The following is a 24,434-nucleotide window of genomic DNA, read 5'->3' on the forward strand; positions in this document are numbered from 1 at the left end:
AGTGGTCCAGCCTGCCAGCTGCTCTTTCCTGGCTGGAGTCAGGCCAGCTGACTTTATAGTCACTATTATCTGTGATATTTAACTCTGCCTGCTAGTGTAAACCTTTGAGCAGGAAAATTAGAGTGATGCTGTACAGGTGTTAATTATTCATGGCATCAGCCTCATGGAGTGGCAACTTAGGCCCCAGCTCCTGCAGCGTCCACGAGCTTACTTTACACTTTGCTCTGATAGTTAAGCCCTTGTTAACCATGGCTAACAGGAGATTTGAGGGTGAGTGGCTGGCGGGTCAAGCCTCCCAATCGGAATCTGGATAGAAAGAGATCTGGAGAGAAGAAAGCAAAGAAGTGAGGCTGGGGTGTGCTTATCTGGATAAAAGGAACTGGGAACAGTCTGGATTCAGAGACAACTCAACAGAGCTAGCAATTGTGGGAAGACAGAGAATGGTTGGGAGAAGTATTCAAGAGTTGGGACCCCCCAAGCCTTTTAGTTCCATTCTCCACCTACACTTAAGTGTTAGGGAACCCCAGTGTGAGATGCAAGCATTTTTACTTTTCAACTAGTGTGTGTTTTTATACGTTCATGTGTAATGGTGAAGAAGGTATATTTACCCTCACTTGGTGCCTCAGAATTTAGGCCAAAATCTTGGGGTCTCTAAGAAGGAGTAAGACCTGTCCCTTTCTCCTTAAAAGGGGGAAGAATAAGAAGGAAAGAGGGTAGAGCTTCAGCTGTGCTAGCTTCCAAACTCAGCCTGCCTTAGAGGATAAAGAACAGAAGTGGGAAGCCTTTTATTCGGGGGACAGATCATAGCTAAGAGGAGGTTGCTGGCAGCTGGTCCTATGAGCCCCTACCCCTATGTTTCCAGCTCCGCCTCTACTGATCCCCCACTTTCCCCCTTGCCACCTTTCCCTATGAGATCCGCACCCCCCCCCCCCAGCATTTTCTTCTCTCTTATGACTTGCCTTTGTCTCCTCTGGCCCTGGGGAAAGGAGATGGCACCGATACCCCTCCCCCCAACTCTCATACAGACTTCCCCAGGAGACAAAACAAAGAGACCACCCTTTATTACTGTTATCTTTCAGGCCTCTCTTAAACTCCCTTGTGTGAGGCCTGGTGTTCCCCACTCAGGCATCTAGGCCTTTCCCCAAATCAGCAAGTTTGAGAAGACTGCATTGTTGTATGTATGTATTGGCTTCATTTAGCCTCGAAGCACCCTGTTTCTTCTATCCCGAATCCCCCCCCCCCATCTGCTTTTATGCCACCTAGGGACAGAGTAACATGTATTTGGTGGACAGGGACGCTAGTAAAGTTGCTGATCTGGTCTGTTCCCCAGCATGGGCTCATGTCCTCTTTCTCTGTACAGTGGTAGCATCTATCACTGTGCCTTTAAGATGCCAGGATGCTGGGCTCCTAACATTTTAATGACCAGAGGAGTTGGATAGAAAGATGAGTGAGAGAATGAGAAGGAAGGGAGGGAGAGAGAGAGGGAAAACAGCAGACTCCCTTTGGGGTGGGAAGTCAAGGCTGAACTCAAGGACAGGGTGATGGGAAGAGAGGAGACAAAGGCTAGGCATAGGGAAGAGAGATGTCCCTGGAAAGACCAACTTCTAGGCACACACAACACTGTTAAATGAAAGAAGTGGGAAGGAAGCTGTTCATGTCACCCTCTTCTCTCAGAGACAGAGTAGACTCTCCCACAGAGGAAAGGACCCCAAGATGAGCAGAGGGGCCTACGGAGAAAGCCTAGAAGTGATTCCTGGAGACTCCCCAAAGTCCTTCCCAGGGCGCAATTCAGATTCTCTGAGAGAGGCAGAGTGTGAGAAGACAAAAGGGCTTGTGAGAAAGGGATGGAGGCAACAGCAGAGGACACACACACACACACACACACACACACACACACACACACACACGGAAGAGGAGAGGAGCACAACCTAAACCGTTTGGAAACCAGACTCCTCCAGACATCATGAGCCGTTCTCCAACCCTAGGACATTAAAGCCTTCTTTACAGGAAGTTGTCAAAGCTGAGACCGGCTTAGAAAGTACTGCCTAGAGAGTAGGCCCTAAATCGAGCGTATCTGGGATACAATCTAACATGCCAGGGGGACGGCCAAGATGTTCTGGACACTCCAGTCTCCTCCATCCACCATTGGTACCTTAATCATTGGGATCTTTCCTAAAACAAATGCCTTCCCGGAGGAGGGGAGATTGGAATAAGGCTCTGAAACCTGGGGTGAAGAATCCTCCTTCCTCAGCTTCTTTTCCCTCCTGTGAATGTGGATTTTGTGTCTTTTTTTTTTTTTTTAACTCTCTTCCGAAGCCAAGGAGGAGTTGATTTTACAAGAACTTTCACCTCCAATCCACACCTCTTTCCTCAACCCTCTAATTTTACAAACGGATGTTTCCTTTTCTGATCTCCTCCCTCCCCCCATCTTTCAGGAAAGAAAAAGAAAAGGGGACAGTTCCTACCAGCCTAAGGAGCTTTAGAAAGCCTGAAAGGGAAACGGAAAAGAAAAAAAGAAAGCCATCTTTTTGGCCCCCCAGTCCTTCCCAGTCCCTCTGTAGCCCAGGCTCTCCTTCCTGCACAGTACCCCACCCCCTCCTGCCCTGCCCAGGACCGTCTCCCTTTCCCTCCCTTCTCTTTCGGGTCCGACATATGGAACCCATTTCGCTGGTGACATTGAAGAGCCGCCGGTGCGCCCGCCTTCCGCCATGGCGCCCCCGAGGACCCCGCGCCTCTCCGTGGCCCTGTCAGTCGCCACTCCTTTTGCCCGGCGACTCGGTCAACTCTCAGGTCGGGTCCCGCACTGGCCTGGGATTCCCGCAGCCCGGGCGCGGGCCTTGCTGGGACCGCGGCACGCCCGCCGCACCCGGAGCATCCCTAAGCAGGAGCGGAGCGGGGCGGCCCGGCCCTGCAAGCGGAACAAAGCCGGGGGCGGGGGCGGGGCGCGGGCTGGCCTCTACCCCCACCCCAGCACGGCGGGGTGCTCCCCGGGCCCGAGCGGCCAGGATGTGGCCGGCTCAGGCGCATCCCCAGCCGGGACCGAGGGTCCCGGGGCTGGCCGTCCGCTCCCGCCTGTTCTCCGCACCCGGCTGCCCGCCGCGGCCCCGCACCCTAGTCTGAGACCGCACAGGTAAGTGAGCGGTGTTCAGTCCAGCGCCCTGAGACCGGTGGGTGTGGAGAGGGGGACGAGGATACCCCCTGTCCCCAGTTAGCATCTGAATTCGAGACAAAGATCAGAGCAACTTAGAGGAGGTGTCCTGGGACTGAGAGTGTGGTCCAGGGCCCTAGTGTGTAGGGCGGATGTAAAGGAATGTGGAGGTGTACCTGTGGGTAGACAAGATCCGACCAGGATTTGAGGAACTCTCAGGTTCAGGATGGATAGAGACTTGGGAGGGTTTTCCAGGGGTTGGGGGTGGGAGCTATGAGAGGTATGTGAGGCTGGGCCTGGCTCCCACAGCCCAGCTGCCACCGTGGTCCAGCCCTTTAGCACCTAGGAGTTATTTGAAGCTGAAATTACAAGGGCTTTGGCTGAGGCTGGGTGTTAAGCTGAGAAGGTAGGAGAGGGCTTGATTTATGGCTTTCGGAGAAGCTGTGTTTACTATCTGCCTGCTCTGGAAACCAAAAACCAAACAGAGAAGAGGCGGGAGAAGCCCTTTTCCTTGGAGTGGGAGGCGATGCCAGGCTGATGCATTGGGATTTATTTTCTCAGATGTGAGGAGACCCTAGGCATCACCTCTTTACAGGCAAAGGGTGTGGTGCTTCTGTGAGGCAATAAGGAGTGTGCAGACACACACTTGTGGAGATGTGTTCATGTACTGTGGGAGTGGGTCTGCACACTGGGGCATATGTATATATATGCTCTGACTGCAATTTGCTTGGATGTGTTACAGTTACATAGAATCAATTTGTGAAAGTGGAATAGGGAGCCAGGAATGAGACTGGGTGTCCTCTGCTCCTGGTACTTTGGGATGGGGTAGTTTTGGATACCATTCACTGTTGCTTTAAGTTGTCCACGAGGTACTGCTTCTCCTGCCCAGCCTTTCTTTCCTCTCAAAGTCACAGGCAGCACAGCCTGCTAGTCCAGGCCTCTGGCCACTGTTCCTCTTCCTCTCCTTATGTACTGCCTGCCCACACCCACGCTGGCTCATCTTCACTTTGGATCTCTAACTTTGTAGTGGGACACTAAGAATTGAGCAAATTTGGTTGGGTGAAGGGGTGTGGGGAGACATGGTATAGTAAGGGAAATGGGGTGGGGGTGATTGGAGTCTGGCTCTGGGAAGGGTTGGATCCTACTATTACTGCGAACATTTTTCCAATCTCTGTTGGGGGTGGTGGTGGTGGTCAAAAGCAGGAACCATGTAGGATGGTGGGGGTGGGGAGAAAAACATTTTGACCCTAGATAGTTATTTCCGCAGGCCAACTAGTGGCTCTTGTGTCTCTGTCCAGACACCGGCTTTGCCTGCAAATTGTTTTGCATTAAATTTTCTCAGCCACAGAATTATCTTTCCTCGCCTCCAGCTAAACTTGCATTTTTCCACCAGACACTTGGGCCCGAACCAATGAAATCTGAGAGGAAGCGGCTGGGCCCTAAGTGGCCGTAATTTAATTGATTTTATCATAAATCATCAACTTGATGAAGAACCCGAGGTTTCAGTGAAGTAAATTGATATTAATGGGAGTTTCTTGAAATGCAAACCCACCGAATTGTTGGGGCATCTTGAGCTGAGAAGGTAGATTACATGTTTCTCAAGGGCTGGGAGCTCGACCTGAAGCTCGGTGCAGCTTGGGGCGGGTGTGGAGAGAACGGGGCTTGGAGGGGCAGCTGCCTGCAGATGGATCTCTGGGGGAACACAGCAGAGAAAGGAACTTTGTTGGGATGGGAGCAAATCCTGGCTCTGAGGACAGCCCCCAACTCATTGACCATCCTGGAAATGCTGGTTGTCAGCTGAGTGGGGGAGGGGGCGCCAACAGGGGAAGCTGGTAGGTGTGTGGGCAGAGGTGGGGGCATGGGGTGAGAAGGCCAGGCTGGTACAATGGGCTCATTGATGCCTGGTTAAAAATTGCCAGGTTGAAGCCTTCCTCCTCTAATTATACAAATTAATTATTTACTGCTCAGATTGTTGCTTCCAAAAATAGCACTTTGGATTTGGTAATGGAGGGTAGAAAACAGCCCATCCTCCACCAGAAGAGGAGCAGTGAGATGCAGGATTTCTGTGGGCTAGAGAGGACCAAGACCGGGGTGTGCTCAGTGGTAGGAGAATAAACATGTAAATCCCAAGAGGAAGTATTTTGCATCTGACAACAATGGCACTGGTACATTTATTGTCTGAACTCAGTTTATTATTGCTTATTGTTACTCATATTTACATATTTACACGACACAGAGAATTACTAATGTTCAGCCTGAAAGAGAACCTTGGAGATCATTTAGCTTAATCCTCCTCCTCCGTATAAATACCTTGGATTTAAAGAGGAGCACACTGAGGCCCACGGAGGGCTCTTAGTCAAGTCACACAGCCAGGCTTCGATGACTAAAGTCTGAGTCTCCTCGTGCTCAAGACTGTGTGGCAAACATAACTCAAGATCAATTGATTTTCCACTCTGGGCCTCACTTTCCCTATCTGCTACCATGGCAGAGTTGGACCGGACACCCCAAGTCCAGTCTGCTCTTGGGTACCCCTCTGTACCTCCATCCTTGATGGGATACCACTTAGGAGCAATTTCGTGTATGTCCTGGAGTTCTGCGGGCATCTGACTGTAGAAGTTACTGCAGGGTGTGTTTGCAAAATTCTGAGTTTGTCTTTGCTTGTATCTCTGGAAAATAAGTCCTCTGGGTTGTCTTTTCAAGGAGTCCCTGTTCTCCACAGAAGGGAAGACCAGATCAAGAGCAGTGGCAATAGAAGGCTAGGCAGTTGGATTGAGCTCGGATTGGCATAGGGTCTAAGGCCAATGGGCAGACGGGGGTTAGCTTCACCAAACAAGACTCTTTTCATGTCAGATGCTAAGCCAAGGCTGAAGTTGTCCAGAATTCAGTGTTTTGGAGTTCTGAGGTTCCTCCTCTCACCCTAGCCCAGGACCTGAATCATCCTGGGCGGGTTTACAGTTTAGAGTCTGTGAAAACAGGTGCAGCTTCCCCACAGATTCACCCCTGACCCCTGGACACTTAGACCTTCTGTATCTGGGAGAGGCTTCTGCAGTTGGCCCCAGCACCATGCTGACTGTCCTTCCAGGGTGACTAGGACAGGGGCCAGCAAGGGAAAGCTCCCTACTTGGTTTTTGCTGTTTTCCTCCTCTTCTTCCAACTGCAGAGACATACAGCTTGAAGGCAGCGGCTTCTCGGATGCACAGCTGTGTGAAGGGCAATTTCCTGTGGGATCCAGGCTATGAGGAGGGTGCAAGGGTTGAGGAGAGTTCTGGGGTACCCAGGGAAGTATGGCTTGGGATATCAACTCTGGGGCAGGAAATGGAGAGAGCTAGACAACAAATTTCATCTTTAGAAATCCTAGGCACTGGTCAGATAACCCACTCCTCCAAACCTATTTTAAGAGAGAAAGTCATATATATATATATATATATATATATATATATATATATATATATATATATATATATGACTGCCAGATCCAGACTCTGGCCTGTCCCATTCTGACTTTGGCATTTTATATTTGGAGGCCTTCCACTGATTGGCCATTAATCCACTGAGTTATTGTCTGCTAAACAGAGGTCACTGGGAGAGAGACATCCAATCTGTCAGGAGAGACCCTGCCTGCCAGCCCCATGAAGTGGACTGAGCCCTTCGGCCAGTCTTGCTACCATCTCCCCGCTTCCTTTCCCCTTCCCTCCCCCCTTCCCTCCCCCAGCTGTCCAGGATTCACAAGTCTCTCCCCCCTCTCCCCTCTGCCTCTCTACCCTGCCTACCTTTGTCTCCACACTGGGTAGGGGTGGGGTTTGCCAGGGCTGAGCTTCTAGATGTCCCTGAGTCAGAAACAGATCTTTCATTACCAAAGAGCCTACTCGCTGCTGATGTCACCCCAGGATTGTGGGCCCATCATTATTAGGTTCAGGGGGCTTCCACAGGCACCCAGGAGACCGCATAGGTCCTTGTAGTCTTTCTGCCTCTTTCTTTCTGCCTTACCCCTCTTCTCCTGAGGTGGGGGTGGGGTGGGGTGGCACAGCCTGGGTTTTCTTTTCTTCTCTCCTTGGGATGGGCCTTCTCTCCTCCTTCCTGGAGTTATCATCAGCTGCGTCTACACCCGCCTTGGGGAACGAGCTCAGATCCTCTCCTTCCTTTGTTCCTTCCCACTCAAGCATTTTTAGAGAGCCAGGGACGAGGGACTAGTCTACAAAGCCATCCTCATTAACGATACCCTTCTTTTACAAACCTTTAAGCTTTAAAGTCTTTATTAATAGTTAAGAGGAGATGGAGATGTGCATGAACTTTACAGTACTCGGGTGGCTGCCACCAAGTTGGACGGCCACACTAGAAAAGAGCGTGGGACAGGGAACCCAGATAAGGATGAGCAAAGAGTAAGTTGCTAAACACCAGCCACATCTCCAGCAGATCCAGAGGGCCTGAGAAGTTTTCTTCTGTTTAAGCTGAGATCGGGACCCTGGGTCACCAGAAGACTGAGAGCAGAAATTGGTTTTAAAGGAGCCAGCCCTATTTGCCCTTACTGAGATAATTTTTGTTTACCCTTTGATGGATTTTTTTGGGGGGATGGGTAGGGATAATTGCACTGAGGTTCACAAGGGTGGGCAGCCAGTGACTGACCACTCAAAGGTTGCTTACAGTGAGTGCTCCTGCTCACCCATTCCTGAGTATGTAGGAGAAGTCGGGGGAAGAGAGGTCCAGAGCTCTCACTCTGTCTCTACAGAAAGAGAAAGAATGTCTGCGAAGGGGGATGCGTTCCTCCGGTTTTTTGTTTGTTTGTTTTTTACATTTACTATTAATTTTGCCTTCATTAGTTCATATTAGCTGTCTGTCTCTTAATTTTTTCACTTTTCCTCTTTCCTCTTTCTCTCCCCCTCCCCCGACAAAGTTACGAAGTTCTCTGACTCCAGAAGAAAATTGGTCTGTCTCTAACTACCTCAGAGACTACTCTCTGACCCTTCTGAGGTCCTCAAGCTCCTTACCCTCCCTTTGTTTCTTAAACTTGAAAAGACTCCTAATCTTTCTGACCAAAACAAGCCGCTGCTGGCCTGGTTCTCCTCTGTACCCTGCCATCTCCCAGCTTCATGGGGCAGCTCCCTGTGGCCCAGAAAAAAAGGCAAGCTAGAAACCAAAGGAGGCTCTAATTGTCTCCCGAGTATTTCAAATGGGTGCTGTTTTCAAGAATTGGTCAGGAAACTTTAGATTCAGCCCCTAACCCACTTGGGGGTGCATATCCTCTGGAACTTTCTCCCAGCTCTGTTCCTGGATCCCCAGTCCCTCCTTTTGCTTCCGTCCCTGATGCCTCTCTTCACCCACAAGGGAGGAAGAAGGCTTGGGCAGAGAGGGTCTTTTGCTCACTCTGGAGCACTTTCCCAGAGCAGCTCCTCTCTCGGGGGCTGCAGTGGCTAGGTCACACGTAGGCTCTTTGGTTATTCCTTCAGAAAGAGTTTGTGCAGTCTGGAAGATGACCAGATACTCTTCTCAATTTCATAATAACCATCCCTAGCCAGTGGTGGGAACTTTTAGACGAGCTGGAGAGTCTGAAGTACATTTTAAAAAACTTTTTATTTTAGGGAACTAGAGAAAAGAGTTAGTTGTCTAAGTTCCCTGAAATCTCTGGAAGCACCCTTGGCCTGAGCTGCTGACCCATCAGGCCTAAAATTCTTTGGCATCTTACCCTTTAGATCTCTTACCAGAGTTGTTGGGTATCAAAACAGTTCCTCAGGAGGCTCCTGGCTTGAACCCCAATACTTCAACACTTTTTTTTTCTTGAGACTATTAATAAAACAGCAAATTGGCTCCCACCTTCTCTACTTAACCCCTCAACTCCCATCTACACCCAGCCACCAAGTCTCTAAGGAACTACCAGCTCTGGGCAGACAGTAGGATCCCAGGTATCACCCCTAGGGTTCTACATGTGACTCCTGTTGCTGAAGGCCACAGGTTCCTTCTGTGTTAACAGCCCCCCCCCCCAGAAAACCAATCGTTGCAACCAATTTGAAGTGATTTGATGGGCTTAGAAATATTGGGGGGGGGCCTGGAAGCCAGGAGCCATCCCCCTTTTCACTCCTAAAGAACAGCTTTTGAGTGGGGAAGCGGGTAAGAGAACTATTGTTAGAGCCAGACCAACCATGCTCCCCTGGAAGGGGACAATAGCGTCTCACCTTTGTTCCCCCAAGGCCCATCGCCTTTCCTGGTGCATCCAGATGGCAAGAGCCGAGTGTCCCAATCAGGAAATCGGCACAGGGTCCTGGCTGGATGTGTCTACCCGAAGTTAAGAGAACCAGTTTCCAAGCTGTCTGTCCACGTAGAAAAGAGACACCAGCAGCCTCCTGGGTCAGCCCCTAAGTCCCGAGTCAGCAGTTAGGCAGCCTGCAACCCCTCGGCTTGAAGAAATGGCCTGTGCTCTCTTTTTTGTCTTTCGCCTCCACCGTCGGTGGCTCTCTCCCCACCCCCTGCCCCAAATTTGCAGACACCTACATTCCTGGCTCCCGTCTTCCTCCTACAGGCCTCCTCCTTGCCTTTGCCTGCCCTGCTCAAACACACCCTAAGAAAACTTTGAGCTTTTGTAGCCTTCTTCACTTGTGCCAAGAGTCATAAATCTTGCCATGCAGAGCGGAGTCGTAGTAGAGAAACAAGCAGGTTTGCCCTGAGTAGTCATCATCATCATCATCATCTTCTTCTTCCATTCTGTCTGCCAGTGCATTTAAAAGGAAACTCTTCTTCTCAGGAGTACAAATGTCCTTCTCACCTCCTAGCCCCTTCTGCCTGTTCCGAGCTGAGAATCTTAACAGCAATTACTCAGTGAAGTTCTCAGAGCCCTTCTCCTGACCGGCTGTCTGGAGCTCAAGCTAAACCACAGGGTCTTTCCTTTTGTCAAGCTTCCCATCAACCCTACTCCCCCTGCAAGATGTTCTGGGTTTTTTTAATCGTCACTCACCGCTAGTTGTCTGTTAAAAAAAAAAAAAAAAAAAGAGAAAAGGAAAAAAAAACACCCAAGGGGGGGTGGGTTGTGAAAAGAAGTCTGGCCTTGCCCCCTCCCCCATTAGAGACTGGGCACGGAGATTTAGGGATGGAGAGGATGGGGTGGAGAGGATGTAGAGGAGAGAGAAGGATCAGGGACTGAGAGATTGAGCAAGAGGGCCTGAGAGTCAGCCAGCAGACTCCTTAAAAAAAAAAAAAAAAAAAGTCCCTGTGTGCCTACCGTGAATGAGCACAGGAGGGGCACCCAGCGCCCCTGGCCCAGCCAGGCCAGCCTCTGACTAGGTCTCCAGAGGCCACTTCTGGGATTAGCATAATGGTCCAGTAGTGGGGCCTGAGTGGGGCGGGGGTGTGTGTGGGGGTGTATGTGTGTGCAATCTGTGGACTCCAGCTTTCTCTGCGTTTTGTTCTCTTCCTCTCCCATCTCAGTGCAAAAATTTTTACCTGTTTTTAAAACAAAACAAGACAAGACCACCCTCTATTTTCTTTGCTTCGCACTCTTATTTGGGGGAGGGGTACTCGCCCCCCCCCCCCCAGCGCTCATCACCACAATCACCTTCTTTCCTTATCAGGCATCTATGCTTGCTAAAGGGGGAGAGGTGGGGGGGGTGAGCTTGTGTGTGTGTGTGTGTCTGTGTGTGTGTGTGTGTCTGTGTGGTTTTTTTCCCTGTGCAAAAGCAGAGGCCATTGTTACGGAGAGTAGGGCGTACCAGTCTTATAGGGCAACTACACTGTGGCGGCTTGGCCGAGCTGAAGCCCGGAGCTGGATTCTCGGCGAGCCGAGCCTCCCAGCACCTTTTGGTCTGCTATTTTTTCCCCCGCTCCCCTACCCCTCCCTCCTGCGCACCCCCGCTCCAAAGCCGAGTGAATTGAAGCGGACGCCGCGCGGCTCCTCTGGCCGGTCTGCCCCTCGGGCTCCCCAGCCGGGGTGGCTTTGGGGAGGGGGGGCGACGCAGCTTTAAACAGTGGTCTTTTTTCCTTTGCCTTCAAGGAGGGGAGATTTCTCGCCTGCCGCTCGCGCTGAGGCTCGATGTGAATATATATTATGTCTGCCTGTTCTCCCCTCGTCGGTGGCTAAGGTAAGCCGGACTGAAATAGGCTATCAGTTTGTGAATGGCGGAGAGTATGTCTCAATGATTTATGGCCCATATGACTCCAATCTCGGTTCAAGAAGAGTTCACAAGCTTTAAGCTTCCTTCCACGCAGCGACTGACTCTCTCTCTCTCTCTCTCTCTCTCTCTCTCTCTCTCTCTCTCTCTCCTCTCTCTCTCCTCTCTCCCCCTCCCTCCCTCCCTCTCTCCCTCCCTTTCTCTCTCTCTCTCTCTCTCTCTCTCTCTCTCTCTCTCTCTCTCTCTCTCTCTCCTGTCTTCCCCCTTCTTTCCTTTTCCGCTCTCTTCTTTTCCAGTAGCCAAGTCTAGGGCTGAATCCCCTCTCCCCCGTTTGCTAAGAAGAGCCGAACCTTTTTCTTTCCCTTTCTTATTCTTTTATTTTTCTTCCTTTCATTATTTTTTTTTAAGTCCTGGAAGGTGGCCTATCTTCTCTCTTGGGGTTTCTCCGGCTATTGTTACCCTTCCTGGCTCTCCCAGGAGTGTGCCTGGAAAGGTGGGGTTCTGGAGGGGGGCTTGCCTCCCTTCTCTGGCGAGACCCTGAGGGGAAGCCGGGAACCACTGTCTCCCTCCCACCCTTCCGAAGAGCCATATGGAGCCTGAATTTTTCCAACATGGAGGCAAGGGAAATAGACATGTTTGGCTGGGTAGAGCCGTTCCCCACCCCCTCTTCTGGATCCCAGCTCTCAGATCCCCGCGGCACCGTCCCTTCCCTTACTGTCCCGTTAGCCAGGCCTCTGCGCCTTCCAGCCTGGAACCTTGTTGGGCAAAGTCCCGGAGCAGAGTTGCTAAGGCGCCTTTTAATTCGGTTACCTCCAGCGCCAAACTTGCCGCCGCGGGGCTCGGCCCGGGCCCGGCCCGGTGTGCTTGGAACCTGCCGCAGCTAACCAGTTCGGCGTCCCGATCGGTTTCTCCTCGCTTCCTTGAGCCTGAGCAGGAGGCTGGTAGCTTCTCTCCAGCCACCGAGGCAGCAGCGGCCAGACAGCCGGCCAGCAGCGGCAGCTGGAGGCTCTCCGAATCCACAAACCTTCCTGGCCCTGTCTCTGTCTCACCGCCAGCGGAGTCTCCATTCTTTCCTATCACGTCTCTGGCTCCTTCGCTTCCCACACTCGCCTGGCCTCTGTCCTGCGATGGTTTGGGGCTTATTGCTGGGGGAGCGACAGAAATTTCAGCCCCAGGCGTCTAGTCAAATTACTAGGTTTTTATTTATTACTATTATTATTACCACCACCATCATCATTATTCCTGTAACAATCATTTAGACTAAATAAAGCCAGGGCCCAGCCAGCTAACCCCCTCCAACGTTTTTATTTCATTCTCTTTTCTATCTATTAATAGCAAACTCAACTGATGCCGGTTAATTAATTCTCCCTTTCAGCCAGGGCTGCTCCGAAGCTAATTTTGGTTAAATCATCAGAGGCTAATGGTAATAATAATAAAAGGATTGGGTCAGCCTGGTCAATTGAACTCCAGTACTCCCTGGAAGGAAGGACCTGCTGCTTAGCAGACCCATGTGTATTAACAGAAACAAAAATTTCTCGGAATCCAATCGGAACTCAGAGCTACATCAGCTCCCATTTAAGTATAAATCTTTCCGTTAGGAGCAGCGTTTGTGAGAGAGGGACACACTCCCCCGGCATCCCTTTCATTTTATTTTTACTAAGTTAAGTTTTCTTTGGAGTTGACCAGCTGGTTCTTCCAAAAGCACATGACACAGAAAGGATCAGTCTGGAGGTTTTAGGGCTGTACCCACCCACGGAGGGCTGGAGAAGACACAGGAGTGATACAGTCAGAAATCTGGGAACGAATACAAAATCCCCTGACACGGTGGTCAAGCTTTATTTTTCTGGTGCACTTTTGAAAGGCTGTATTAAAATAGTGAGCATCATCTTATTTATTTATTTATTTTTGCTGTTGGGAACCTCAGTAAACAGCCCCCTTTCCAAACCCAGAGAAGAATAGTGCTCAAATTGTTTTATGAGTCTTTTTCGTCCTGAATAATTTTCCCCCACCTCAGTAGAAAAATTCCAGCAGTTGTGCCATCTTTTCTTTTTCTTTTTACTTTTTTTCCTGAGAAAGAAAAGAACACAGTCTATTATGGAAAGGATGGGGGAGCCTCAAGCCAAATGGTCGTAGCACCAACCGGTCCTGCCTGGGAAATCAAAACAATCACGCTCCATTTGGAGGCTCCACAGGGGCGCTGGCTGCTAGGTCCCAGGCTTGCCCGAGCCAAGACTGGAGGTGACGGTACCTGCAGATGGGACATAGATGGATGAGGCTTGGTTCCACTGGCTCTGGGGGTTAAAAATCTTCAGGAATTTTCTACCTTAGGCTGTTATGATCTTCCTGGAGGGAAGGGTCCCAGATGAACTTGCTTTTCAGTCTGGCTTGGGTCCAAGATCTGCAAGTTCCTTCCAGGCTAGACTTTGCTTAGGTGGAAGGATCTGGAGAGAGGAGAGAGAGGAGACAGAGGCCTCTACACTGGGACGAGGGCCTCCAAGATGCTTTTATTTTGGAGTCTAATAGTGCCCCCTCCCTGGAATTGCCCTTTCCCAGAGTTGGGTGGGGGGAGGTAAGTAGAAATTGTAGGAAAGGTCAGGGGCTGGTGTACGAGCAGGAGGGAAGGAAGCCATGGTCCGCGAAGCAATGGTATCCTATTCCCAAGCATTCCCCAAAGGAGTACAATCCTTTAAAAAAAAAATCAAAATGAAAATCGGTGTTTTGTTTTATTTTGTTTTTTCTTTAAAATTAAAGTTGAAGCAAGAAGCATCCATGTCAGGTCAGATGCTTGGTCCCAGCGTCTGCTGCAGAAAGCCTGGCGAGGAGAGAAGAAAAAAATCCCTATTGATGTCAGTTCCCTTTTTAGTTCCTAAGATGGATTCGAGGCCCAGTCCTCTTCTCCCCGTGTGTCTCTTCTCTCGCCCCGCAGGTCAGCCGCTTGGAACAGACCCGGGAGGAGGGGGGCAGAAAGGGGAGGGGGGGTCCGGCGTGTCACGTGACCCCCAGGGGTGCCAATGTCCGGTCGTGAGGGTATCAGGCCCTTGCAAGTTGCCACCCACTGCCCGGGCCTCGCCCAGCGATGCAGAAAGCCACCTACTACGACAACACGGCAGCTGCGCTCTTCGGAGGCTACTCCTCGTATCCTGGCAGCAATGGTTTCGGCTACGACGGGCCTCCCCAGCCCCCCTTTCAGGCCGCTACGCACCTGGAGGGTGACTACCAGCGCTCAGCGTGTTCCCTGCAGTCCCTGGGCAATGCCGCCCCACATGCCAAGAGCAAGGAGCTCAACGGCAGCTGCATGAGGCCCGGCCTGGCCCCAGAGCCCCTGCCCGCCCCGCCGGGCTCACCCCCACCCAGCGCCGCACCTACCAGTACCACTAGCAACAGCAATAACGGGAGCGGGCCCAGCAAAAGCGGCCCCCCCAAGTGCGGTCCCGGCTCCAACTCTACCCTCACCAAACAGATATTCCCCTGGATGAAAGAGTCGAGGCAAACGTCCAAGCTGAAAAACAGCTCCCCCGGCACAGGTACCAGCTCTCTGCCTTCACCGTCAGCTTTTGTCCAGTCCAAGAATGTCACTGTTATTCTAGCATTCGACCCCTAGGCGCCCACAAGGCGCCTGGGAACAATATTAGGTGGCTGCCGCTTCTCCCCCCCCACCCCACCCCGCGCCCAGTACCTCTTACCACCTGATGACCTCTGACCCTGCCAACACCCAGTCCCTCCAGCCATCCTCCGCCTGGGTTTCCAAGAATTTCCAGGAGGTGGGACGGTTGGCCTCAGAGCCCTTCCCAAGGCCGCATCGCCTGGAGGGCACAGAGTCATCAAGGATAGATTATTATTAAGTATGATTATTGTGGGTATTAATCACCATCGCTCAGGAGGCCCGGGGTCCTGGCCTTCAGCCACCGCAGTCTCTAGTGACACACTTCCAGGCCCTGCCCACCCGTGTCCAGTTCCCCCAAGGTGTTCTCAGTCACCCATCCTGTAAAGAGGACGGACAGAATGAGAAGATCATCTCAGACTTGGGTTTGGATATATGGGGAGGGGTGAGCGCACACGCAAAAATCTAACCCTAAATAAATGGCCACGCAGCTCTGTCTGTGTGACATGATCAAATTTTCATAAGCTGGGGCAGTGAGAGGAGAACAGGTCTCTTAATAAATGCCACTATTATAGAGTGTCCGCTAATGCGACGGGAGGTGGGAGGGGGGTGTCGGGGAGGAGGCGGGGACGCGAAGGGGAGGGTGGCGGGGGCTCCGGAGTCCAGACCTGGATTTATTAAGAAACGATGCATTCAATTTCGGCGTGTTCAGTAATTATCTTTTATTTCATTTTCTCCCCTTCCCCCTCCTCCCCCTCGGGTCCAGCAGAAGGTTGTGGTGGCGGCGGCGGCGGCGGCGGCGGCAGCGGCGGCGGTAGCAGCGGCGGGGGCGGCAGCGGCGGCGGGGGAGGGGACAAGAGCCCCCCGGGGTCGGCGGCGTCCAAGCGGGCACGGACGGCGTACACAAGCGCGCAGCTGGTGGAGCTGGAGAAAGAGTTCCACTTCAACCGCTACTTGTGCCGGCCGCGCCGCGTGGAGATGGCCAATCTGCTGAACCTCAGCGAGCGCCAGATCAAGATCTGGTTCCAGAACCGCCGCATGAAATACAAGAAAGACCAGAAGGCCAAAGGGCTGGCCTCGTCGTCTGGGGGTCCCTCTCCGGCCGGCAGCCCCCCACAGCCCATGCAGTCCACCGCCGGCTTCATGAACGCCTTACACTCCATGACCCCCAGCTATGACAGCCCGTCCCCGCCAGCCTTCGGCAAAGGCCACCAGAATGCCTACGCGCTGCCCTCCAACTACCAGCCCCCTCTCAAGGGTTGCGGCGCCCCGCAGAAGTACCCCCCGACCCCGGCGCCCGAGTACGAGCCCCACGTCCTCCAAGCCAACGGGGGCGCCTACGGGACGCCCACCATGCAGGGCAGCCCGGTGTACGTGGGCGGGGGTGGCTATGCGGATCCGCTGCCGCCCCCTGCCGGCCCCTCCCTCTACGGCCTCAATCACCTTTCCCACCACCCCTCGGGGAACCTGGACTACAACGGGGCGCCCCCTATGGCCCCCAGCCAGCATCACGGACCCTGTGATCCTCACCCCACCTACACAGACCTCTCCTCTCACCACGCACCACCTCAGGGTAGAATCCAAGAAGCGCCCAAATTGACACACCTGTGATGTGAGGGGCGGGTGGGGGGTGGGGGGCGAGATCAAGGGCCAGGGAGATGGTGGAGCTGGTGGTGGGGGCAGTCTGGAGGCCTGGAAGAGGTGTGTGTTGGGGTGGTTGCAGGCTTCCAGAAACAAGACAGGCCTGGGGCGCCTTCCCCTCTCCCTGGCCTGAGTCCTCCACGCCTGGTTCCATCTGCCCGCCCACACCCTTGGAAAGGAACCCACAGCAGGTTGGAGGCCACCACATCAATCCCAGGGCTCCAGTACTACCAAGTTGGGATTTCAGATTGGAGAGGGAGTCAGTTGGGTAGACGGAACCAAGATAGGCAAGCAGGGCAGAGAAGCACATTCAAAACTTATGGCTTGGCTTTCATTAACCAACCAACCAACCAACCAACCAAGCAATCAACCAACCAACCAACCAACTTACCTTCTATCTCTGTGGGCAATTCCCCCAAATCTTGATTTTTTTTTTCTGGTCCTCCCTTTCATTCTCCTTATGAGAAATAACAAAACACATTTAAATCTAAGGGCACAAAGTGTTTCCCTTCCACACCCCTAAAGCCTCAATTTGCCCCCATCTATTCGGGGCTTCCTGCCATGCCCACCATTTCTAGCCCCATGATTTTCTGATCTAAGGACGTATCTATACCCCACCCGTATTGATGGCAAGTTTCAGAGGGCTCAGGGATGGTGGGAGACCCTGAAGGTTAGAGCTGCCTATAATATAAATAAATATATTTTTTTTCTTTTAAGGAAAAGTTAAGAGGCTAAGGCAGGCAAAGGTGTCAGGACTGGGAGGTTTTGCCTGCTCTGCAGCCTCTCAGCTCCCACCCCATCCCACTCTCTCCTCCACGGAAAGCAACCCACATGGAGCTCCCCACTTCCCTTTTTCTTCTGTTACTCTCTTGACTTAATGTGAAAACAGGGTATATTTGAACAAACTGTCTGTCCTCGGCAGGGGCTGCAGCTGGGCCCGTGAACCTTGCTCCAGCCCCTGACAGGACGCTCTTGTTGCACTTGGAGTTTACATTTTAATGGATATTAAAAAAAAAAAAAAACCAACTGTGAGAGATGCCTGGGCCTGCAAAAGTCCAGCTTCGCTCAAAAAGCGTGTGTTCTAGTGAACATTTTCATATATATTTATTGGTTATAGCCTGTTAAAATATTTTCTTTTTTTGTATTATTTATCCCCCCTACATTATGTATTTATATGAGGAACAAAAAAGGAAAAAATGTACTTTTTTAGTATTTACTTGTTATAAAGGATGTTGTGTTCCCTGTCATGTAAAACCAGCTGTTTTAGTTTTTACTGTATTCTAGACAAGAGCTGTAGATTTATGTTAAACTCGTACTTATGAGCAATTGTAATTAGTTCTAAAAGGCATGAACTCAGCTCCTAATGGTCACTGTATAGTCCTGAATTTGTAGACTTAGAGTTAATTCTCTCTTGGAACTTTCTTTGTTCTTCTGTAGTTACTTTTCCCCCCCTTAGTTAAAAGGGTTGTCTGTCAAAACAATTCTTGAATAAACTTTCTGTTATCAATTTTATCTTGTCCTGGTGGTCTGATTCAGATTGCAGAGAAAAGGCTCCAATTGCCAAGTGTCCCCTAAGAGGAGGGCATTGAAGACACTTTTCTGGCCTTTTTGTCTACTGCTCAGGCCCCTGTCTCCTTCCCCAGCATTTCCTCCTGGTTTAAACTCGGGTTTTGACATTCCTAACAGTCTAGACCATTCTGCCAAGTGCTGCAGCTAAGGTTTAAGTAACAAGTTGGGGAAGGGAAGGGGATCTTGGGCTGTCTGTTTGGCCTTTTTCCTCAGTCCTTGGCCTTCCTTCTTTGACCAGCACCTCTATGCATCCCTCTGCCCACGTCAAACCAAATCAAAATCTAGCTTATTACTGCTTCTTCCAGGCAACCTAAACTTCAGGATTCTCTTCCGGAGCTACAAGGAGGCTGTCACGTGACCTGAAGCCCAACCACCATTGGGTCTAAAATGAAAACAAAGGAAAATGATTAATCTGGGGGAAAAAAACAACAACAAACCCAGGCCTAGACTTCTCAGGTCAAGCCTTAGAACTGAAGTGAAATTAAATCATTTGATGAAGCCCAGGGCAAAGGCAGGGGAGGCCAGTTTGATTTCTCCTGCCCGGGAAAGGGAGAAGAAGGAAGCCAGGAAAGCTGCTGAAACCAAGCGTAAATAAAATGGTCCCCAGGCTAATGCGAGGCTCTGTTTCCACGATCCTCGGGAAAACTTCATTTCTTAGTCCTGGTTCCATAAAAGTTTTATCACAGTGGAGCGAGGATAGAGAGGGTCTGTCAAAGATGAAATGTCACCGCCGCATCGCGGTATCCGATGAGAGCGAGGAGACAGGGAGGCTGAAATATGGAGCTAATTCGTTCAAAGAGAAGCAATGGCTGCTTGCTGAAGAGTTACATAATTCTAATTGTAAGCGTTGCGCCCGCATTGCTTAATTAGGAGCATATATTTGGTGGTAGGGGTGATATGGGGGGTGGGGTGGGGGTGAGAATCGTTCTAGGCCCCCAGCCTTAAAGCGAGGGCTGATTTTCATTTTTATGTTGCATCCTGGCAGTCCAAGGTTAGTAATTACAGTCTTTATGCAACAATAAATAACAATAAAAAAACAACCTGAACAATACATCCCTTCCCCACCATGTAGGATTTTTTTTTAAAACTGGACTTGGTTCATCCAGGCAGCAAGCAATTTAGCATTAGGTCAGGCTATGCATTAAGAGCAGAGGAGCGTGCAAAGCTTGATTGGGATCAAATAACGCTCAAGGGTCTGTCTTTCCTTTCCTTTTTCTCTTCCCTGAGTAACTTTTCCTGAATGATAGGCCTACATGAAGGGTCATGTTTGGCTCTGCGGATGGAGGGAGGGGTGGGTTGCTTATTTACCTAGCTGGAGAGGAACAGGGTAAGAGAGACTTTAGCTAGATCGACCAAAAGCAGTGCTTTGGCTTGAAGCTAGGGCTATAAACAAAAATAGAACCTACCCTTCTGTTTTCAAGACTCCAGGTACTCAGCTAAAGCTGTTAAAAACATGGCTAAAAATCTATGCTGTAAGGTTCCTAGCGGACAGGGAGCAGGAGGGATGTCTCTGGGAAGGAGGGTTCCCTCCCCCACCCCCCTTTAACACCCAAGTTTTCTGCTGTTCACTAATCTGGCCATAAAATCTGTCATCAAGGGTTAGAGAGCTGTATTTCCTACGGGACAGTCTGGGCCCTGATTGCCTTAGAAGAACCCTGGATACTGCAGCCAGCTGGTTAGGAAACTTGTAGAGGTGTCCAAGGGCACAGCCAGGGAGAAGGCCCCTCACAGGCCCCACTGTGTAACTTGCACACAGCTACTATTTGGATTCTCCCCTGCTAACCACCACCCAAATGGAATATATATTATATACATACACATTTTTTTTAAAGCTGAGTTACACACCACCCTCTCTGGCCCTCTGGCCCAGTTAAGAGCAGTTCCCCAAGAGCCTGCCTCTTTCTGTCCTTGCAGCGGCCAGATCCGGGTCCCCCACCCCCACCTTCTAGTCAGACTTCTCTGCCTTTTTATTTTCTTTCCTTTTTTTTTTTTCCTTTCTATAAATACTCACCACCACCCACGCGGACGTTACATTGACAGAAAGTTTCTAGTTCCAGCTCTCCGCTGACTTGCCATTTCTCTGCTAACCAGCCTTCTCCTCCAGGCTGGGCGGCAGGGAGCGAAGAGGGGGAGGGGAGGCCATAGCCGTGGGAGTTCTCCGGGGCAAACTTTCCACCCAAGTTAGCGCCTTCCCTCTGTCTCCATTTCCCATCTGTTTCCTGGCCCTCCCAGAATCACCTTTCTCTTCTGCTACCCCTCCCTCAGGCCTTTTTAAGGGATGTGGAATTTAGGCTGTTCCCTCTGCTTTCCCAAAGAGCCAAATTCTTTGATGCAATCGGAGGGAGCTGTCAGGGGGCTAAGATTGATCGCCTCATCTCCTCTTGGTCCCTCTGACCCACTTATTTAAAAATCTTCCCCCAGATCGACTTTTCGTTTTCAGCTCTGAGGCCTAGTTTCCCACCAAATTGCTTGTGGCTCCGAGTTTTGTGTCTCCTCCCTCTAGTAAATTACAACATTGTAAAGTGGAGCTTATCATAGTCCCCTCACAATAGAATACATTATTTTCCCCCCTCTGGGGGTCATAAACCGAATATAATCCCAGTGGTGGTCTTTATTTCTTCTCCCTCCATCTTTAGGGATTTTTTTTTTAAACCAGGGATTTAAAAAAATTGCACAAAGGCAAATATGACAGAGAAAGTCCCTTTGTCCTGAGGGAAAGTGCCCTCCCCCATTACATTAATTTTAGCTTTGAAACTTTTGTGGATGGCTACCTTGGTGCCCTGGACATAGACACAGACACAACCTGAGGGCTATGAATGTATCTGCCATCTTAGACCTTCTTGGACCCTCCTACTGAACAGTGCTGTGGTGTCACAGAGTATGAGTATAGATGATCCCAACAGGAAGAAGGCCAGTAGACATAAAGTATTGCCTGTAAATACTGGGCAGAGGACAGAATTCAGGGCACATGGCTGGGAAGGAGACCAGTGTCCCCAAGTGCTCCTGGCACCTCGCTGCTTTGTGCCAGCTTGTGCATTTCTTAAGTTTGAACTGCTGCTTCCAGAGGGTGGGTGGGTCCCTGCTGCTGGTGGTCAGAGCTCCGTCCATCAACCTCCGTTCTGATTTTTCACCTTAATACTGACCTTTTCCCAAAGAGTGGAAGCCTCTTTGTACCCCTACTTCCTCCCAAATGGGCTTTTGCTCTTTGGAGGGTGGTTGGGAAGGGGAGAGGATATACTGATGGCCACATAAAGAAAGCATATTCGTTGACCCAATTAAAATCTTTAGACAAGAAGACCATTTCTCCCTTAAATTTGGTTGTTTCTACAGGCTCCCACCACCACACAGTCTCTGAAGGGGAGGAAGCTGTTCTTCGGGCTTTTCTCGGAGAAGAGAGCAACTGGGGAGAGTGTGGGGGCGCTGGGGTTGGAATAGGGGTACAGGAGGAAGGCTTATGGTATCCAGGTCGTGGTCCTCTGGAGTTTTTGAATCAATTAAAGCAAATAATGCCTGTGTTTTCCACCAGGCCCAGACGAGCGATTGGCGGAGACCGGTCCCGTGACCATGAATTCCCTGCAATTTCGTCGGAGTCCTGGGTTTAATAGAGAGAGTCCCCATACGCTTGTATTTATCAGCAATATACAATTATAAAGGCCTAAATTTAAAAAAAAAAGAGAGAGAGAGAGAAATTCCCCTCCCCCGCGAAATCGCTTCATTGCATAAACCTGGGGGGGCGCGGGAGAGGGGGTCCCTTCCGATCCTCCCTCCTGACGCCCCCCCCAGCAGGCCCCCTCCCCCACCATTGAAAGCCATGAATTTTGAATTTGAGAGGGAGATTGGGTTTATAAACAGCCAGCCATCGCTCGCGGAGTGTCTGACTTCCTTCCCCGCTGTCTTGGAGACATTTCAAACTTCATCAATCAAGGAGTCGACATTAATTCCTCCTCCTCCTCCTCTGGAGCAAACCTTCCCCAGCCTCCAGCCCGGCGCCTCCACCCTTCAGAGACCCGGGAGCCAAAAGCAAGCCGAAGATGGGCCTGCTCTGCCGCCGCCGCCGCCGCCGCCGCCGCCGCCGCCGCCACTCCCCGCCGCCCCCCCAGCCCCCGAGTTCCCCTGGATGAAAGAGAAGAAATCCGCCAAGAAACCCAGCCAAGCCGCCGCCGCATCTCCTTCTCCAGCCGCTTCCTCGGTCCGGGCCTCCGGGGTCGGATCCCCTTCAGGTGGGTGAGCCTAGTGGGGGCGGGGTGAGGGGCAGCTGCAAGAGAAGGGGAGAAAGTGAGATGGCGGGGAGTCTGGTGGGGTTCCCCGGGGTTGATGGATCCTGGGGTTAGGGAAGCAGAGTATCCCGCTGGGGTCCAGGCCTAGCCAGAGCCAGCGGCCCTACCACCACCCCTCAGCAGATTTTGGAAGCTGACTTGGGGGGTAGGGTGGTTTTTTTTTTTTTTTTTTTTTTTTTAATGTGTGAAAAGAAAATGATTCGATAGAAGTCTTTTCCCATTATCTATGTAGAACGGAGTGTTGTGCCTGGGATTGAATCTGGAGCCAGGAAACGATGCGATTCTCCTACTTCTCCCAAGCTTAGGAAGAGAAGGGGAAATTCAAAAGCTAGGAAGGAAAGGGGTGAAGATCCCTCTCTCCAGATTGAGGTGGAAAGTTCCGAACTGAGGGGTCCATTGGGAGGACTGGGGGGGGGGGGAGGGAGGCTCTGAGGTTCTGGGAGCGAAAAAGGAATTGCTCCCCGCCCCCTACGTGGCCCGTGGGCGGCTCTGAATGCACCGATCTGACCCGGGCCAGGTCTTTCCTGCGTGGGAGAGCGCTAAAAAAACGAAACAAAACAAAACAAAAAACCCAAAACCCAACCAAACCAAAACAAAAAACCCCTAAAGACACAGAGGGGGAACCGCTTTGGGGGTGGGGTGGGAGCTCGGGTAGGACTGTTGACTGTCTTTTTAGCGGATGGGGTGCTCACGATCTCAGCTAAAGCGAGGCTGGGTTGAGATCTCTCTGATACGCAGGGTGCTTTCCTCGCAGATGGCCCGGGACTGCCGGAGAGCGGCGGCGGCTCGCGCAGGCTGCGCACGGCCTACACCAACACGCAACTGCTGGAGCTGGAGAAGGAGTTCCACTTCAACAAGTATTTGTGCCGGCCGCGACGCGTGGAGATTGCCGCTTTGCTGGACCTCACCGAAAGGCAGGTCAAAGTCTGGTTCCAGAACCGACGCATGAAACACAAGCGGCAGACTCAGCATCGGGAGCCGCCGGATGGGGAGCCAGGCGGGCCGAGCGCCCCGGATGACTCGGGAGACCCAGCCGAGGAACCCGCAGTCAGCCCCGGCGGCACCTCCGCCTCTCACCGGCTGCGAGAAGCCTGCTTCCTCCCGGCCGAAGCCGCGCAGGGTCCCCGGGGTGCACCGCTACCCGCGCCTCCTGCCACTCCCCTGGAGAGTGTGGGCGCGCCGAGCCCCGGCTGCACGATGCTCAGAGCCCGAGGCCTGCAGCCAGAGCCCCTGCCCGAAGACACCTGCCCTGAGCAGCCGGATTCGCCTTTCCTGCCCGACCTCAACTTCTTCGCTACAGACTCTTGTCTCCAGATGTCCGGAGGCCTTTCTCCCAGCCTGCAAGGCTCTCTGGACAGCCCCGTCCCCTTTTCCGAGGAAGAGCTGGACTTCTTCACCAGCACGCTCTGTGCCATCGACTTGCAGTTTCCCTAACCTTTTTTTTTTTTTTTTTTTTTCCTTTCCTTGACCCTTTCCACCTGGTCCTCTTTGGCTGTTGGGGAAAAAAAAATATCGAGCCTTCTCCACCCCTAGTCACATTTACGTGTTTTGCTAAAATTCAGGTATTAATGAATTAGCGCTTAATCCACTCCCTCCCTTTCACTTTTTAAAAACCACACAGAAAAATTCCATTTGGTAAAACTCCTTCCAACGAAATCTCAGGAATAATTAAACTCTAGTGGGGGAGGTTTTTCTTAAAAAGAACTAGAGGGACCTATTTTCCTCTTTTTTAAGTTTTAGATCGTAGATTATTTATTAAAATTGTTTAATAATAGGAAAAGGGGAAAGTATTTATTGTACATTATTTTCATAGATTAAATAAATGTCTTTATAATACGAAAACGAGTGTTTGTGTTGGGTTCCAGCTCTTTTCCCAAGACTCTATGGCCAGTTTCGCTTTTCCAGGTCCGGCTTGAGGTTGTTCTGGCTCGGGCGACCAAGCAGTAGCATGGTCCCATCTCCCCGGCTGGCAAAGTCCGGGTGATACAAAAGTGACCCTGCTTGGTGGCCACTGCTCTGTCCATGACACCAGGAAGAACTGGTAGTTTCGTGGAAGCTTGGTCACTTACTCGTCCTCCGTCCGCCCACAGCCGGCCTTTGGCCCT

General features: G+C 51.4%; 2 protein-coding genes and 2 long non-coding RNA genes across 4 annotated transcripts in view; 3 read left to right on the forward strand and 1 right to left on the reverse strand.

Moving 5' to 3' along the window:
• Window positions 1–11,378, forward strand: part of LOC131917640 (uncharacterized) — a 34,908-nt gene extending 23,530 nt beyond the window's left edge. The window contains exon 3 of the long non-coding RNA XR_009380719.1: window positions 11,124–11,378. This is a non-coding gene — a long non-coding RNA (uncharacterized LOC131917640). The remainder of the gene's footprint in view (window positions 1–11,123) is intronic.
• A 1,558-nt stretch (window positions 11,379–12,936) lies between these two features.
• On the forward strand, window positions 12,937–16,465 carry Hoxb3 (homeobox B3). Its single transcript, XM_059271621.1, has 2 exons — window positions 12,937–14,765; window positions 15,609–16,465. The coding sequence occupies exons 1-2, from the start codon at window positions 14,318–14,320 to the stop codon at window positions 16,451–16,453; spliced, it is 1,293 nt and encodes a 430-aa protein (XP_059127604.1). The 5' UTR covers window positions 12,937–14,317; the 3' UTR covers window positions 16,454–16,465.
• LOC131917644 (uncharacterized) lies at window positions 13,043–15,413 on the reverse strand. The gene is made up of 3 exons (XR_009380721.1): window positions 14,925–15,413; window positions 13,490–14,857; window positions 13,043–13,308 (listed from the first exon to the last, which is right to left on the reverse strand). It is a non-coding gene; the product is annotated as an uncharacterized LOC131917644 (long non-coding RNA).
• A 5,128-nt stretch (window positions 16,466–21,593) lies between the features above and the next one.
• Window positions 21,594–24,171, forward strand: Hoxb2 (homeobox B2). Its single transcript, XM_059269643.1, has 2 exons — window positions 21,594–22,272; window positions 23,084–24,171. Exons 1-2 carry the CDS (start codon window positions 21,864–21,866, stop codon window positions 23,761–23,763), a joined length of 1,089 nt encoding a protein of 362 aa, XP_059125626.1. The 5' UTR covers window positions 21,594–21,863; the 3' UTR covers window positions 23,764–24,171.
• Window positions 24,172–24,434: the final 263 nt, after the last annotated feature.

The sequence above is a fragment of the Peromyscus eremicus genome, chromosome 8a (genome assembly GCF_949786415.1).
Source record: "Peromyscus eremicus chromosome 8a, PerEre_H2_v1, whole genome shotgun sequence".
In the NCBI taxonomy this organism is placed as follows: domain Eukaryota; kingdom Metazoa; phylum Chordata; class Mammalia; order Rodentia; family Cricetidae; genus Peromyscus; species Peromyscus eremicus.

Coding starts and splice junctions, on each gene's coding strand:
- Hoxb2 (XM_059269643.1), top strand. CDS start 21,864: ATGAATTTTGAATTTGAGAGGGAGATTGGGTTTATAAACAGCCAGCCA. Junction 22,273..23,083: donor CGGGGTCGGATCCCCTTCAG/GTGGGTGAGCCT, acceptor CTTTCCTCGCAG/ATGGCCCGGGACTGCCGGAG.
- Hoxb3 (XM_059271621.1), top strand. CDS start 14,318: ATGCAGAAAGCCACCTACTACGACAACACGGCAGCTGCGCTCTTCGGA. Junction 14,766..15,608: donor AAACAGCTCCCCCGGCACAG/GTACCAGCTCTC, acceptor CCTCGGGTCCAG/CAGAAGGTTGTGGTGGCGGC.